At 40.4% G+C, this 16,375-nt stretch overlaps 1 protein-coding gene across 2 annotated transcripts in view; it reads right to left on the bottom strand.

Annotated features, from left to right (window-relative positions):
• Wdr64 (WD repeat domain 64) overlaps positions 1-16,375 on the bottom strand; it is a 136,037-nt gene that overhangs the window by 67,030 nt on the left and 52,632 nt on the right. For both annotated transcript variants that reach the window (XR_013104249.1, XM_034520689.2), the window contains exons 9-10: positions 10,560-10,639; positions 781-920 (exon numbers count right to left, since the gene is read on the bottom strand). Coding sequence is in view for 1 of the 2 variants with exons in the window: in XM_034520689.2 (XP_034376580.1) it covers positions 781-920; positions 10,560-10,639 (220 nt within the window). In the remaining variant the exon portion in view is untranslated. The remainder of the gene's footprint in view (positions 1-780; positions 921-10,559; positions 10,640-16,375) is intronic.

The raw sequence follows: 16,375 nt of genomic DNA, 5'->3' as shown, positions 1-16,375 counted from the left end.
ATATACATGTGTAAATACACATAGCAAAATAAATAAGTAGGAGTCTGAGAGGAAGTGCTGCTCAGTGGGAGGAGTCGTGTGTGTGGAGAGGAGTAGAAATCATGCAGACATAGCTCCCTCTCAGAAAAAAATTGTAATTGCTATTAGGGCTAGCCACACTCATTGAACTTATTCTTCTTAAAATTTTTAAATAGATTGCATTTAATCAAGCAAATATATTTCACAAATGTATTTTACAAATATTAAAGATTCTCATTTCTCACATTTATAACATTTTTTTTCCTTTTTATATTACTTGAAACAGGACATTTATGTCAGTTTCATAACACAGGAAAACACGGAAGACCTTGCTTTTTTATGTCCTTAATGTTAACAAACTTATTTAGAAATGGAGCCTCTGGTGTTTTACTACAGAAGAAAATACTATCTTTTCTTCACAATATGAAGGTTATACCTGTCTTTAAACATGTCCTCTCTTACTCTGTGGTCAACAGAAACAGTGCAGTGGCTGTTATTCTTTAGGGTGAAATCATTTTTCTCAGCAGCCATCAGTTACTCCAGAGAAAAATTATGTATGTATGCATGTGTCCATGTATGTATGTATGCATGTATATATATGAATATGTATGCATCCAGGTATGTATGCATACATGTACACGTGTATGCATCTATATGTTCATATATGCACATATGTTTGTATGCACAGTTATGCTAGGCTTCCATGTAGCTGACCTTAAGAACAAAGGTTCGTTTTGGTTCCATTATTTTTTTTCTTGTTACCTTCGCAGAGGAAAGGCTGATGACATGTTGCTCCTTCTCGTTGCTTACGATCTCCGTGATGCTGAACATGTGACCCACCAGCTTCCCAACTGGCTTCGTGCTGATATTGGGGTGCCACAACCTGAGGACTTTGTCATCTCCTAAAAGGACGACAGTGACAGAAGCCTTGTATTCTCAAAGGTTAAAAGGTGTCCTCATTTTATTTCTGTGGCTGTCACGAAACACCTTTGACCAAAGCATCTTAGGGGAGAACGGGTTCATTTTAATGGACAATTTCAGGTTTGAATCCCTCAGAGCAGGGGAGTAAGGGCAGAAGACATTTAAAACAGCTGGTCTCGACACACCCGCAGTCAAGAGCAGAAAGGAATGAATGCTTATTGCTCAGCTAGCTTTTCCTGCTCTTCCACCGTGGGAAATGCTGTGGTCCACTTTCAGGCTGGGCTTTCCCACATTAACCACTGCAACCAAGAGAACTCTCACAGGTGTGCTCACAGGTGTGCTCACAGGTGTGCTCACAGGTGTGCTCACAGGTGTGCTCACAGGTGTGCTCACAGGTGTGCTCACAGGCCAACTGAAACTAGGCAACCCTTCCCCGAGATCTTCCTTCCTGGTGATTCCAGGTTGTGGTAAAGTGACATTAAAATTTGCCACCACAAAAAGCATCTCCCATTCAGTTAGATCTATTTTCCTAGCAAACCACAACCCGCATGTCCTCAGAGGCTTTCTTCTGTGAGTGGCTTGTGAGGCCTTAGCCGTCTTGTGGATCTGTCTTTGACCGTTGTATGTTCACATACAAATGTGAACTCTCATCAATATTTCATGAGTACTTTTCTTGATTCAATACTTCTCCACTCCGTCATGCATGAATACATTATTTATACTTTATTTACTTCTAAAATATATTTCAGGCAGCTGGTCTTTTGGTTTTACAGCCTTAAATTATGCAAACATTATAATAATAAAAGAAACCAAGGAAAGAGGCAAATTGCTTGCACTCTCCAGCAGGAGCAAGTCATCTGCTTTTTATTTTTTCATCTCCTTCTTCCAACATAGCCACAAGCACAAGCCATTTATACACAATTACTTTCATAGCCTATTTTTTGTCTTTTAATCGTTAAAATCATCTGGGTACACAGTAAAATAATGAATTGGCAACCCTTCCCTGAGATCTTCCTTTCTGGTGATTCTAGGTTGTAGCAAGGTGACATTAAAATTTGCCACCACAAAAAGCATCTCCCAGGAAGAAGATGCCATAGAAGGATGACATTGCTGTTTAAAAAAAAAAAAAAAAAAAAAGCCTTCTTCCACCTTGCCCTCCCAAGCCCCAATTTCTAGTTCTATTCCCTATAGGAAGTCATTGTTAAATTTTTTGAAGTTTATTTATGTGTGTGTGTGGCGTGGTGTGTGTGTGTGTGTGTGTGTGTGTGTGTATACAACCACCTGTGTATGTCAGTGTGAATACCGGAAGTTAAGTTCAGGTGTCTTATTTTTGATTTAAGGTCTCCCTGAGCCTGGAGCTCATCCTTTTAGCTTGGTTGTAGCCCAAGGGACATGTGCGTTATAACAGTTCAACACTTACATACAGGATATGATGATTAGAGCAAGATAATATCTTTTATCAAAGAAATGTGTCTTTCTATGTTGGAAACATTTTAAAATCTTGTCTGCTGTGAAACAATCAATTACCTGCGTTAATGTAAAAATCCTGTCTAATGTTGAAATAGTCAATTAATAGCTCTCGGCTATAGGTATGCTTCTGTGCTGCAGAATGTTGGAAGGCATTGCCTGTGGCCAACTGTGTGCCTGCAACCATCAGCCACCTGATCTCATCCCTCCTCCCCTACAAGCTTCTCAGGCTCTGATAGCTACTATCCTATACTCTCTTTAAGATCAACTCTGTAATTTTCCATGAAAATGTAGTATTTGTCTTCCTGTGTTTGCCTTATTGTATTAGCATAACATCCGCAAGTTGGTTCATTTTGCTATCAATGATGGAAAAGCATCTTTTTTTAATTTTATAGGTACATATCTTCCCTTTGATAGTTCATAATTTCTTAACCATCATCTATGATGTATAACTCTCTGGTCCTGGATTTCCCTTTTTACTTTATTCAGCAATGCTGGGGGAAAAAATCCAAAAAATAGCCCATCTGTGTGTTCACATTTATTTCTTACATTAATTGCTAACAGTAAGTTTCCAGAAGTAGAAACATTATGTTACATCATGTTTATGACTTTAAAATGCACTGCCAAGTTGCTTTCCAAAATGCTTCTACTGCAACACAAGGCCAGTAGCTTTGTGGTCTGAGCAACAGGTGGATGTTCTGATTTGAAGTATAAACAACTTTAACGCAGCTAAAATAAAACATGGATGCAGACGAGCAGACTCAGGTTCCCCTGCTTCTGTAGCAAGCGCTCTTACATGAAGCCATCCCCCAGCTCCTTCATCTCACTTTCTGTTATATTACACTGAACACACCATATCTAAATCTCCAATATGAATAATTTAATACTTTAAATCATTCAATCTTTAGGAGTTCTTGTAATATAAAGATGTTAGATCATACAATTTCAAGAATATTGTCTTGAAATTCCATAATACTTTTATGATTCAGATTCCAGAATGATATTTAATGAATTATTTGTGGAATAGAAAATCCAATATCTTTAAAAAAATCTATATTTTAAAAATCATTATACAATTTAATCTTTTTAAAAACATAAATAAGTTATAGCTATGCATTTGTACACATAATAAAGGCCACTTAAAACAAATAAATTTCAAAATAATATGACACAGGCAATGAAAATATCTTTCTTCTTAGTCATATGAAATCTGAACTCTGGTGGTTCACTCACTGAAAGTTAGTACCTGACCACACAACTGCAAGGAATCCAGTTAGGTGCCCAAGAAGAGAAGTTTTGCACATGGAGCCAAACTAGCCAGTTTCTGCATGCATGTGCATGTGTGTGTATGACTCATAAGTGTGTGGTTGAGCATTTTCATAGTGCGGGTGCACCTGCCTCAGGGTGCTTGAGGAATTCAGAGGACCTTTGGGTACCACCCTCTTCTTTCTACCTTGTTCTAGTCAGGCTCTCATAACCAACGGACAATTATACATAAATCCTGAAATTTAATTTATCTGTTTTACTTTATCTGCTAGCATGCATTTGGCCACCCACAGGACTGACTTGCCTATAAATGCTAGATACTTTTGGTTTAGGCAGACATATTTGTGCTGAAAGAGCCAGCTAGATATGGGGGACAACTGGGTGACTTGGTAGCTAGATATTTATTCGTTAGTCAAATGTATTAGATACAGATGCTCCAGTGATTCCAATTGTTTTGTTGGGCCCCAAGAAAAAGAATTGTATTTTCTCTACCCTTTTCACTCTCTGCCAATCCAGTTCTTCAAGATTATACCAGAATACCTCCATACTTTACAAAAGAACTGAGTGCCATGTCAATGTACCATCCCACTTCATAACCATTAACTATTATTTATTTATAATAAATAGTCTACTAGGCTCCTTTTTGAAACAGCACTTTCTTCTGGCTTACACTGGTATCCTACCAGGTAGCACACAGTAAGAGCTCATTGAGTAGTTATTGCGTTATTACTTGGTCTCAGCTTGGAGGTTAAGTGTTAAGTGCCAAAGGATGGTGGTCAGGAGAACATGCATTGAACTCAAAATGGAACCTTTTGTTGGTTCTTCATCTACTCCTTTTGTGAAGGTCAACTGTTTTTATCTAAGCACATAGATCTTAGAGTAGCATGAGAAGGCTGAAAAAACAAGGCTCATCAGTGGTCCAGATCATAGAGGATGATGTGGGAGAGCACCCTAGTGTACAGCATCACAGTGGTCCAGATCATAGAGGATGATGTGGGAGAGTACCCTGGTGTACAGCATCACAGTGGTCCAGAAAAGAGAAAGGCTGAGGGCACAGATAGTTGACTCCAGCTTAGCGCCACCAGCTGACTAGCTGCATGGCTTGTGGCAAATTGTTTTCATTGCAGGGACCTCCGTTTCCTCTTGTATAAAATGATGTTCTTTCAAGATTCTGTCCTGCTCCATTTTAGCTCTGGGAAGGCAAGGTTACTTCAGTGAGAGCAAGCTCACGTTGTTATAGCAATGAGGAAGCCTTGGGGGGGGGGGGTGTTCAGTTACATGTTTCAAAGCAATAATACCAATAATGCAATATTGTTTCACCCTTGCTGCTTTCCACCAGCAACAGCCAAGAAGTATGATATTACTAGGCATGTTCCTTTGCCCCTCAGGTTCACAGTACTGATAACATTGGAGCATTCCTGACGTAGGTGCTACTACTAACAGGGGAAGTGAGGCTCTCTGTGGAAGAAAGTCTGGGGCTTGTATACCACACGTGGAAGAGCACAGTAGAGGCCGTTTGCCTGAGTCTCCAGCTGTACATGAAGCAAGGCCCTAAGCTGAGTCACTAGTCAACAAGAGTATTACCCCAGGGGAAGGGATGTTAACAGTTACTGAGAATTTGAAATTTCTACCAATAGATCTTTATTAACTATGACAGTCCAAATGACTGTGCACAGTGAAAAGTAGCAGTTGCTCACTGATCATACCACAACACATATGATTGTTTACACAACAGCCTCTTGACCAGGGCTTTGCCTGTATGCACTGTGGAGGAAACAGCCTTCACTTATCTACCTCCAGAGCAAGCCTACTGCTTATGTGGATGCTGAGTCCTCAGAGTGTGTGTGTGTGGTGCCACCAGAGTGAGCAGAAAGGCCATGTGAGGCCACATGATGTGGAGCTCTCGAGATACGCAATGCTTCAGTTATACCTTGCATTATCATCTTCATCCGTTAACTCAGACTCTGCCATGTATTAGAGCTGTCTAGACTTGTCTTATTTCTGTTATTAGATTTTGAATTTGAGAGAGTTAGGAACACAATCTGATGTTCCTAACACAGTCTGATGGTCCAGAGCTCCTCATTGCTAACAGTTGCATAAAGATACTTGAATATAGCATGAAAAAAAGAATGCACACAGTGCTCCTGAGTTGTCAGAGTGGGAGACCAGGGTTCTTATGTTCAGAACATTCCAAATGAGGTACTTAATTCTTGAAATGATAAATGAAAACAATATTGACTTTTTAAACCATGTGAGGGTCAACAAATAATGCTTAGAAACTTAATTTTTACTTACTTGTTTTTGTGGGGTTTTTTTGGTAAGTCTCCAGTCTTGGTAGGCATTTCTTTGTTTTGCATGCTGTTTGTTTGTTTCCTGAACAGTTCTTGTTTTTACCAAACTCATCAAGGGTCCTAGCACACTTACACAGGCAGCTGTGCTGAGCAGAACAGCACTTGTACATTCGTAATCAGGAGCAGCAATGCAGTTTAGAGGCTCGTGGCTGATTCACTAATCAACAAGAATATTGTCCCAGGGAGGGGATGTTTGTGTTTCCTACCAATAGAACCTCCACATCTGCGGGAATTAGGTAAGTCATGCACGCTGGAAAGTACCGGCTGCTTGTCAGTCACGCTGCTCGACATTTGATTGCCTTCACAGGAGCTCAACACCCCATGATTTATAATATTTCTAATCTGAAGTTGAGGATGTTGTACTATGGTTAACAGGTGAAGGGCATCAATGCCCTTATTTACAAACTGCAAAGTCATTCCCAGAACTTTTTGCAAAAAAGTTTCCCTTGGAATTGATTACAAAACTAGGCTTACAAAGAATTCTAAAACCCATATCCATAAATTTTGCTTTCTTTTGTGTGTGAGCATGGAAAGGTGGTTAAGATGAATGTGTCCTTTGACTGAGCACCAGAATTTCTTAACTTCTTGCTTCTTTCTAGAAACAGTCGGTACCTTTTGTGAATTAGGCTGTAACTACTTTATAACTAACATGTCCTGCCTATTTTCTGTCAGCTGCAAGAACTCTGGTAAGTCACTACTTCAGGGCTTTACTTCTTAACAGATTCCATTGGCAGAGCTCTGGGGTGGGCATCCAGTTTTCTGAAAACTTGTTTAGCCAGAAAGGCCCAAGTCCAGGCAGCTGTGGCAGAGTTACAGTTCTGTGGTCTCATGTTAGTTATCTTATGGTTACTGTGTAATTAGCGCCACTTAATGTCTGCTACCAACAAATAAATATATCTACCCGGGGGGGGGGGGGAAAGGATGTGCCCTTCCTGTTAAGGATCCTTTGGCCTGCTTCTGGAATACTGCTTAGTCAAAGGATTGTTTTTGAGAAGAATGTTAGGCTAATATTTTTATCTAATTGCAGACATGCCCTGATAGGGAAGAATATATTGCAGTTTAATTCTTAGATATTGCTATAGTTCAGATCTGGAATGTTCCCCTTGAGCCCTGTTGGCACTGCTATTGGAAACTAGTGAAAGCTTTCGGAGGTGGAGCCTGGTGGAAAGAAATGGGGTCATTAAAGGAAGGCCTTCAGAGGAGAGACTGGGAACATGTCTCCTTCCTGTCTCTCTGTCTCTCTATTTGCTAGATACCATAAGGTAAGCAGGACACTTCTGCCATGTTTTCTGGCTATCATGGCCTGCCTCTCTATAAGCCCATAGTAACGGGCCCAATCACAAAGGGTTAAAGCTTCTGGAAGTGTAAGCAGAAAGAAACCTTCCCTCTTTTTAAATTGACTGCTTCAGGAAAACTGTCATGTTACTGAATGATGATTAGCATGGTGTGCTCAGTATTTCTTCTACCCAATCACTTGATGAATCACTGGAGCCTCTTCCACTTCATTATGGCTTGTAGTCTAGGCTTGGAATTGTACCCATTTCTAACGACAAAAAAAAAAATTAAAAAAAATAAGCTAAGATAGTAACTCAGGAAGAGGCTATAGGGGTCAAGAAATCATGACATGATTTTTTTTTCTATAGGAAGTACCAAGCTCTAGCATTTGTTTCTGTATATGATGAAGGCTTTGACAGAGTCTCCTTTAATGGTCAGCATAATGAGACTGAGAGATTCAGATGCTCTTGTGTTCTTAGAATTGCCACTAAGTGCTAGGAAACATGCTTCAGGTCCACACACTGGTGTGCAGACATCTCTCCTGCATGCTTTCCTTTTTTTTTTTCTTCATGCCTTTAGTTGAAGGTTCACAATATTGCAGTCATGGTTGCCTTGTTCTGTTATAAAAAAGCTTTGTTCTATTTGAAGCTGTAGCTTTCTATAGACTATCCAGTAATATTTGGTAACAATTTTTTAAAAATCGTATTTGAAACATAAGCTAATTTTAAAAGAGTATATTGAAATGCTAAAAGTGGAATATAAATTAACATAAATTAAAGTGTAGCGTATACTTAAAAACATGAGCTTTATGTTCTTAGAGATTACCTTACCCTAGGATAAGCATGTCTTAGGGTTTTATTGCTGTCAAGGGACACAATGACCATGGCCACACTTATAAAAGAAAACATTTAATTGGTGCTTGTTTACAGTTTAGAGGTTTAGTATATATTATTATCACGGTCAGAAGCATGGCAGCATGCAGGCAGACATGGTGCTTGAGAAGTTAAGAGTTCCTCATCTGGATCAGCAGGCAACAAGAAGAGAGTGACACTGGGCCTGGCTTGAGCATCTGAAACCTCAAAGCCCACCGGTAGTGATGCATTCCACCACCAAGAGTAGAGCCGTTTATACTTAGCAATGCAGGTACCTCAGGAGTTTTATCTCTACAAAATCATTGCTAAAGTAATTTTTCTTATACACTATAAATAGATTGGGCTGACATTTATTTTTAAATACACTTTATTTATTTACTATTTTTGAGTATGTATATGGAGGGGGCACATGCATCACAGTGCGCTGGGAGGCAGTTCTATTTTTCTACTATGTGGGTTCTGGGATTGAACTCAGGAGGTCAGGCTTGGCCCAAAGGACCTTTATTCACTGAGTCATTTCATTGGTCCCTCAAACTAACATTTATTGAGGACCTATTAGTTCTAGCATCCATTTTACTGTCTTAGTTCTAAGCACTACCATATGAAACACACACTTTTTTTATACTTACTCTATAAGCAAGTAGTACCAGTAACTTCACTCAAGATGAGATTGAAGCTTTAAAGGGGTAAGTAGTCTGCCCACTGCACAGCCTGGCAGTGGATTTACACCCAGCCCGACTCCACAGCCCAGACTCATAGTCATCACAGCAGAGCCGAGTCCATGTTGCCTTCCTTCCCCTTGCTCTTGGCAAAGGGACATTCCCATCTTCTACCTTACAATCCTGTGAAGGTTGGTATTCTTCAAGGTTCTGGCCTTGGCTTCTACTGTCTACTAGTCTACTATCTACTATCTCTGTCAACTGGCTCTTGACCTTTCTGATCACAGACAGGAACTCCAGGATTCCTTTCAAATTGGGGTGCTCATGGTCTCACATAGAAAAAAAAAACACATCCTAGGAAAATTAAAGTCATGAAGGCAAACTGTGAAACACAACAGTAAAGTGGAGGAAAATTTGTTTCACATATGTTTGGGCTAAAAAAAGGTATTTTTCTTTTATTTTTGAAATTGTAATAAAATTAGATTATAATAAAATTATATTATGTCTCCCTTTATTTTCTTTCCTCCAACTCTCCCATATACCTCTCTTTGCTCTCTTCAAATTCATGATATATATATTCTCCTGCTCAGTCTGAATAATGTTATTTACATGTATGCTCTGGGAGCTGACCATTTGGTATTGGACAACCAGTTGGTATGTTATTCTCTGGACTATTTCTCCCACTCTCAGCATTCTCTAGATGCTTGTAGTTCTTTGTATAGTATTGAGGTCTTGTAGTCTGTACTGGATGGTTTTGTGTGTCAACTTGACACAAGCTGAAGTTATCACAGAGAAAGAAGCTTCCCGTGAGGAAATGCCTCCATGAGATCCAGCTGTAAGGCATTTTCTCAATTAGTCATCAAGGTGAGAGGGCCCATTGTGGGTGGTGCCATCCCTGGGCTGGTAATCCTGGGTTCTACAGGAAAGCAACCTGAGCAAGCAGGGGGAGCAAGCCAGTAAATAACATCCTTCCATGGCCTCTGCATCAGTTCCTGCTTCCTGATCTGCTTGAGTTCCAGTCCTGACTTCCTTTGGTGATGAACAGCAATGTGGAAGTGTAAGCTGAATAAATCCTTTCCTCTCCAACTTGCTTCTTGGTCATGGTGTTTGTGCAGGAATAGAAACCTTGACTGGCACATGGTCTTTCACCTTGTCTACTTTGGCATGTCTATTATTGTCCTGGTTCCGTTCATGTGTAGGCAGAGACCATTGTTGCAGCTTCTGACATTACTAAGAGATGCATCTCACAGCAAACTCTCTGATTCTCTGGCTCTGAAAACCTTTCCAGTCACTCTTCCTCAATTGACACTCCCTGAGCTTAGGTGTGAGAGTACTTTATAGATATATTTATTGGGACTGAGTTCCACCAGTCTGCTTTTTGGCTGGTTCTATTTTTCTGCAATGGACCCCATCTTTTTTAAAGAGAAGTTTCCTTGATCCTTATCAAGGGGTAAAGACTAATATTATCTGTGGGTGTAAGAACAAATGTTTAGAATGTAGTTGAGAAATTATGATGGTTTAGAAAAGTGGTGGTTGTAGTTTCTCCTCCAAGGTCCATGACTTCACTAGCCCTGAAGGAAGGCTTTGTTAAAGTGTGACATCATATCCAATAGCTGCAGTAAATGGAACAGAACACTTAAATTATTCTAGAAGGTCATTTTTGGCCATAAAAGAGAAAAAGAGCCCTGTGAGAGAACCAGAATGCTCTATGATGTGAGCTGTCCTCTCACCTCCAGTCACGATCACATTGGCTTTAGCGCAGTAGCAGAAACTGTTGGCTCCTCTTGGCATAGCGAATTCTCTGACAGGCCTGGGAGATGAAATTAGATGTGAAATGTTAATTGCAACTTAGATTTCTAAGTTTAATGGACTCATTTCTAAATTGCTTATAAATCTATTTGTCCATAATAATTCTGATAAGTAATAACATCCATAGCAGAATACTTACCGAGGTGCAGAACCTCTTAATTCCCTGTTTTAGTTTGGGTATTTCTCAAAGACTCATGGGCTAAAGACCCTAAGTTACAGTGCACTGAGAGGCAGTAGAGCCTCTAACAGGTGGGGCCTAATACCTAGGGGTCAGGATACCTAAATATTCTTTCTTGCTTTGCTTCATGACTGGTGTTAGGTGATGAACAGTTTGCTTCATCATGTGCCTCTTTCCACCCACCACCCCCCCGCCACCATGATATGGTATAGCAAGTCTAAAAGTAACAGCAAAAGCCAAATCAGCAAGGACTGAAACTTCCAAAATTGTGAGCCATAGTGACCCATTTCCCTTTTATTACTGATTGATCTCAGGTACTTGTGGCAGTAGTGGAAAACAGACTAAATATTTAAAAACCATTTTTAGTTTGTCAATGTTATGAATACTGGCATACTGGATTCCACCCTTGGGCCATTATTTTCAGATTCTTGCTTGAGATATGGGAACATGAATCGTACAGGGCACGATTGGTTTTTTTTTTTTCCCCAAATTCTCTTTTCCAAATGGTTTTTAGTACTTTAGATCTTAAATTAATAAGAAAAGGGGATAAAACTCTATTTAGAATTCAGTTATAAGCACCAAAGCAGGCACTTTATGACAGTTGATTTAAATGATTTTCTGTCTATAAAAGTCTTCATTCCCTTTCACAGATGGGAAAATTAAGGCAAACTATAGTCATAGAATAAGTCCTGGGACAGAAAATGGTATTGTCCCAATCCATAGCAAATTTACGGAACATCTTTGCACTATAATACTCTGCCTCTGAACTGGGCAACTAAGAAAAAGTAATGGTGAGCATTTGCTTGCTCACCTGTGGGGAGGCACCAAGCTGTGACAGGGTTAGAGGCTCAGCATGTATGATACAACAAGATAGCATGTTCTGTGGTAACTAACTGCACACATTCATCAGCTTTCTGGGACATCGTTCTAATTCTGAAAAATCTGTACAAAATAAGAACCAGTACACCAATCATTTCTGATATTAAAATTTTCTGAGAGCTTCTTTTCCTGCCTTTTGGGAAGATATGCAGATTCCCATTTTAACAGGGAACTGTATAAGTACAGTTTCATCCGAAGACTCATTATAGGAAATTGCAGAAATAGGAACATGTTGTATTAGGAATGGAGGAACCCAACTGTGCTCTTGTGATGGTTCTCCTCCGGTGGCCATAGTAGTCCAGGAAAACATGGTCACAAGCATCACTTGATAAATCTCTTCAGATTCTAGATTTAGAAAGAATGGTGAGAGAAAGAGAAAGAGAGAGAGAGAGAGAGAGAGAGAGAGAGAGAGAGAGAGAAGAGGGCACAGCTGAGAGGTTCCCGGAACAGCTGATAGATCAAGGAGCCCTGTTTGCTGAGGTTGTCTGAGTATTTTTATCTCCTTGCTTCCTGACTCTAGCTGTAATCAGCAGAGATGTAATTACCACCTACCACATTCCAAGGGAGACGGTAAATATTAGGAAGTCCAGGATTCATGTGGAAGACAGACTCCTGACTACTGTGAGATAGGTGCTCTTTGTAGCAAACGCCACAGTGCACAGGTTGGTTGGAAAGTTAAACCCACCAGATAATCTGCTTGTGACTTTTAAGGACCAGGTCTGTGGGACATTATGCAGCACAAGAATGAAAGCTTCCTACAACAGATTGTGTGTGTGTGTGTGTGTGTGTGTGTGTGTGTGTATGTGTGTGTATGTGTAGTAGAAAATGGGATAACAAAAAGGTAAAACAAGAATGTGAAACTACTACTAAACCAACTCTTTCCATGAGATTACCACATGCTACTGTGCCACACAGAAAACTCTACTAATTACTCTATTAATTTTCTACCCAGAATCAAATAGCTGTCTGGTCATATTTTCCCTGACAAAATGGCAGTATCTGCTCTTAGATAAAAGAACCTCTGTGTGTGGATCTTTGCAGTAGTCTGTCCTCTACTCAGGAAGACCTGTGTTGATGCACCATCTCATAAAAGCAGCCTCTCCTGAGCATCCCACCCAAACACTGAAAGCTACTTCCATTCTATCACTTCATTTCTATTGTGTTTACTGTCTTTCCCACTGGAGTGTCTTTTTTAATTATTCATTTTATTTTTGAAATTATAATATAATCACATCTTTTCTCCTTTCCTTTCCCTTCCTTCAAATCCTCCCCTATAGCCCTCCTTGATATCTTTAAAATTCGTAGCCTTTTTTTACATTAATTGTTGCTACATACACTTATGTATATACATACATATTTCTAAATATAACCTGTTCAGTCTGTATAGTGTTATTTGTATGTATGTTTTGGGGGCTGACCATTTGGTATTAGAAAACCAATTGCCATGCTCTTCCATGGGGAAGATTGTTTCTTTTGCTTTCAGCATTCCTTAGCTACTTCTAGTTCTTTGTGTAGGGTCAAGACCTCGTGGGCTTTCTCCCATCTATTCTGATATGTCTAGTGGTATTTTTCTTGTTCAGCTCATGTTTAGGCAGTCATGTTGGTGAGACTTCATAGGTTCTGACATTCCTAGGAGACACAATTTCACAGCAAATTTTCTGATCCTCTGGCTCTGTCTTTCTGAATCCTCTTCTTCAATGTTCCCTAAGCCTTAGGTGTAGGAGTTTTTTTTTTTTTATTGGGATATACCTATTGAGACTGGGCTCTACAATTCTGTGTTTTTATTGACTGTGATTTTTCTGTGATGATTTCTGTTTGTTTGAAAAAAAAAAAAGTTTCCTTGATGCAGGCCAAGGACTACATTTACCTATGGCTATAAGGACAAATATTTAGAAGTTAGAAGTTGTACTGGCTTAATAAAGTCGTAGTTTTAGGTTCTTCTTTAAGATCCACAACTTTGCCTTTTACCGCTCGCCCCTCTTCCGGTCTGAGGCCTGGGCCAGACCTCTGCCTGGCCTGCTGGTGAGTGCACCCCGGATACCGCCAGAGACATTCTGGGGGGCTCCAAGGATCCCATAGCCAGCGCTAGCACTCCCCTCCTGCCGCTCGCCCCTCTTCTGGTCTGTGGCCTGGGCCAGACCTCTGCCCGGCCTGCTGGTGAGTGCACCCTGATACCGCCACCACGCACATTCTGGGGGCTCCACAGATACCACAGCCAGCGCTAGCACTCCCCTTCCGCCTCTTGCCCCTCTTCCAGTCTGAGGCCTGGGTCAGACCTCTGCCTGGCCTGCTGGTGAGTGCACCCCGGATACCGCCACCAGATACATTCTGGGGGCTCCATAGATCCCATAGCCAGTGCTAACACTCCCCTCCTGCCGCTCACCCCTCTTCTGGTCTGTGGCCTGGGCCAGACCTCTGCTCGGCCTGTTGGTGAGTGCACCCCGATCCTGCCGGAGACATTCTGGGGGCCCAAGGATACCACAGCCAGCTTTAGGTAGGAAAACCCACATACTGCCCTGAGCTCATAGCTGGGTGACCTGAGTGCTAAGATACCCCCTACCTGCTAGCACCCCCCTTCTGCCCATCTCCCCAGTCTGAGGCCGCCAGTCTGGAATTGTGTGGACCCCAGATTCTGCCTGAGACATACTGGAAGGTCCACTCAACCCAGAGCCACAGAGGAACAACTGAACTCAGAGCGTCAGACAACATATCCTGAGATATCCAAGAGGAGACACTGCACCCAGAACAGCAGACAACTAGCTGGACTGCTACCTTGGAGGCACCAAATCCTGAGGCATCCTAGAGATACCACCATAATCAGTGCAGCTGGAAAAAATCACAGAGACATCTGGACCCCTAGAAGACCAAACACAAGTGAGACAGCTGGAAAGGCAGGCTTCAATCAGAGACAGAAGTACAGGTAGCACTAGATTTAACCAGATGGCAAAAGGCAGGCGCAAGAACTTAAGTAACAGAAACCAAAGTTACATGGCATCATCAGAACCCAGTTCCCCCATCATAACAAGCCCTGAACACCCCATCACACCAGAAAAGCAGGATTCAGAATTAAAATCACTTCTCATGATGATGATAGAGGACTTTAAGAAAGACATAAATAACACTCTCAAAGAACAGATAGAAACCCTTAAAGAGGAAACACAAAAATCCCTTAAGGAATTGCAAGAAAATGCAACCAAATGGGAGAAGGAATTAAACAAAACCATGCAGGATCTAAAAATGGAAATAGAAACAATAAAAAATTCACAAAGGGAGAATACCCTGGAGATAGAAAACTTAAAAAAACGATCAGGAGTCATAGACACAAGTATTACCAACAGAATACAAGAGATGGAAGAGAGAATCTCATGTGCAGAAGATACCATGGAAAACATTGACACAACTGTCAAAGAAAATATAAAATGCAAAAAGCTACTAACCCAAAATATACAAGAAATCCAAGACACAATGAGAAGGCCAAACCTAAGGATAATAGAAATAGATGAGGGGGAAGACTCCCAACTTAAAGGACCAGTAAATATCCTCAACAAAATTATAGAGGAAAACTTCCCTAACCTAAAGAACGAGATGTCCATAAATATACAAGAAGCCTACAGAACTCCAAATAGTTTAGACCAGAAAAGAAATACTTCCCGCCACATAATAGTCAAAACATCAAATGTATAAAACAAAGAAAAAATACTAAAAGCAGTAAGGGAAAAAGGCAAAGTAACATATAAAGGCAGACCTATAAGAATTACACCAGACTTCTCACCAGAGACCATAAAAGCCAGAAGATCCTGGACCGATATCATACAGACCCTAAAAGAACATAAATGTCAGCCCAGATTACTATACCCAGCAAAACTGTCAGTCATTATTGATGGAGAAACCAAAATATTCCATGACAAATCCAAATTTACACAGTATCTCAACACAAACCCAGCACTTCAAAGGATAATTGGTGGAAAACTCCATCACAAGGAGGGAAACTACAACCTAGAAAAAGCAAGAAAGTAATCTTCCAAAAACCATAAAAGAAGGTAGCTACACAAACATATCTCCACTGCCAATAACAAAAATAACAGGAAGCCACAATCATTTTTCCTTAATATCTCTTAATATCAATGGACTCAATTCTCCAGTAAAAAGACATAGACTATCAGACTAGATACGTAAACAGGACCCAACATTTTGCTGCATTCAGGAAACGCACCTCTGTGGAAAAGACAGACACTACCTCAGAGTAAAAGGTTGGAAAACAATCTTCCAAGCAAATGGTCCCAAGAAACAAGCTGGAGTAGTGATTCTAATATCAAATAAAATCAGTTTTCAACCAGAAGTAATCAAAAAAGATAAAGAAGGACACTTCATATTCATCAAAGGAAAAATGTACCAAGAGGAACTCGCAATTCTCAACATCTATGCCCCAAATGTAAGGGCACCCACATACATAAAAGACACTTTACTAAAACTTAAAGCATACATTGCACCCTACACAATAATAGTGGGAGATTTCAACACCCCACTCTCAGCTATGGACAGATCATGGAAACAGAAACTAAACCGAGACACAATGAAACTAACAGAAGTTATGAACCAATTGGACTTAACTGACATCTATAGAACATTTCATCCTAAAACAAAAGAATATACCTTCTTCTCAGCACCTCATGGTACCTT

This window comes from Arvicanthis niloticus, chromosome 16 (assembly GCF_011762505.2).
Source record: "Arvicanthis niloticus isolate mArvNil1 chromosome 16, mArvNil1.pat.X, whole genome shotgun sequence".
Lineage (NCBI taxonomy): Eukaryota > Metazoa > Chordata > Mammalia > Rodentia > Muridae > Arvicanthis > Arvicanthis niloticus.
Note: the sequence above shows the minus strand (reverse complement) of the source record. Positions and strands in the feature narration are given on the sequence as shown.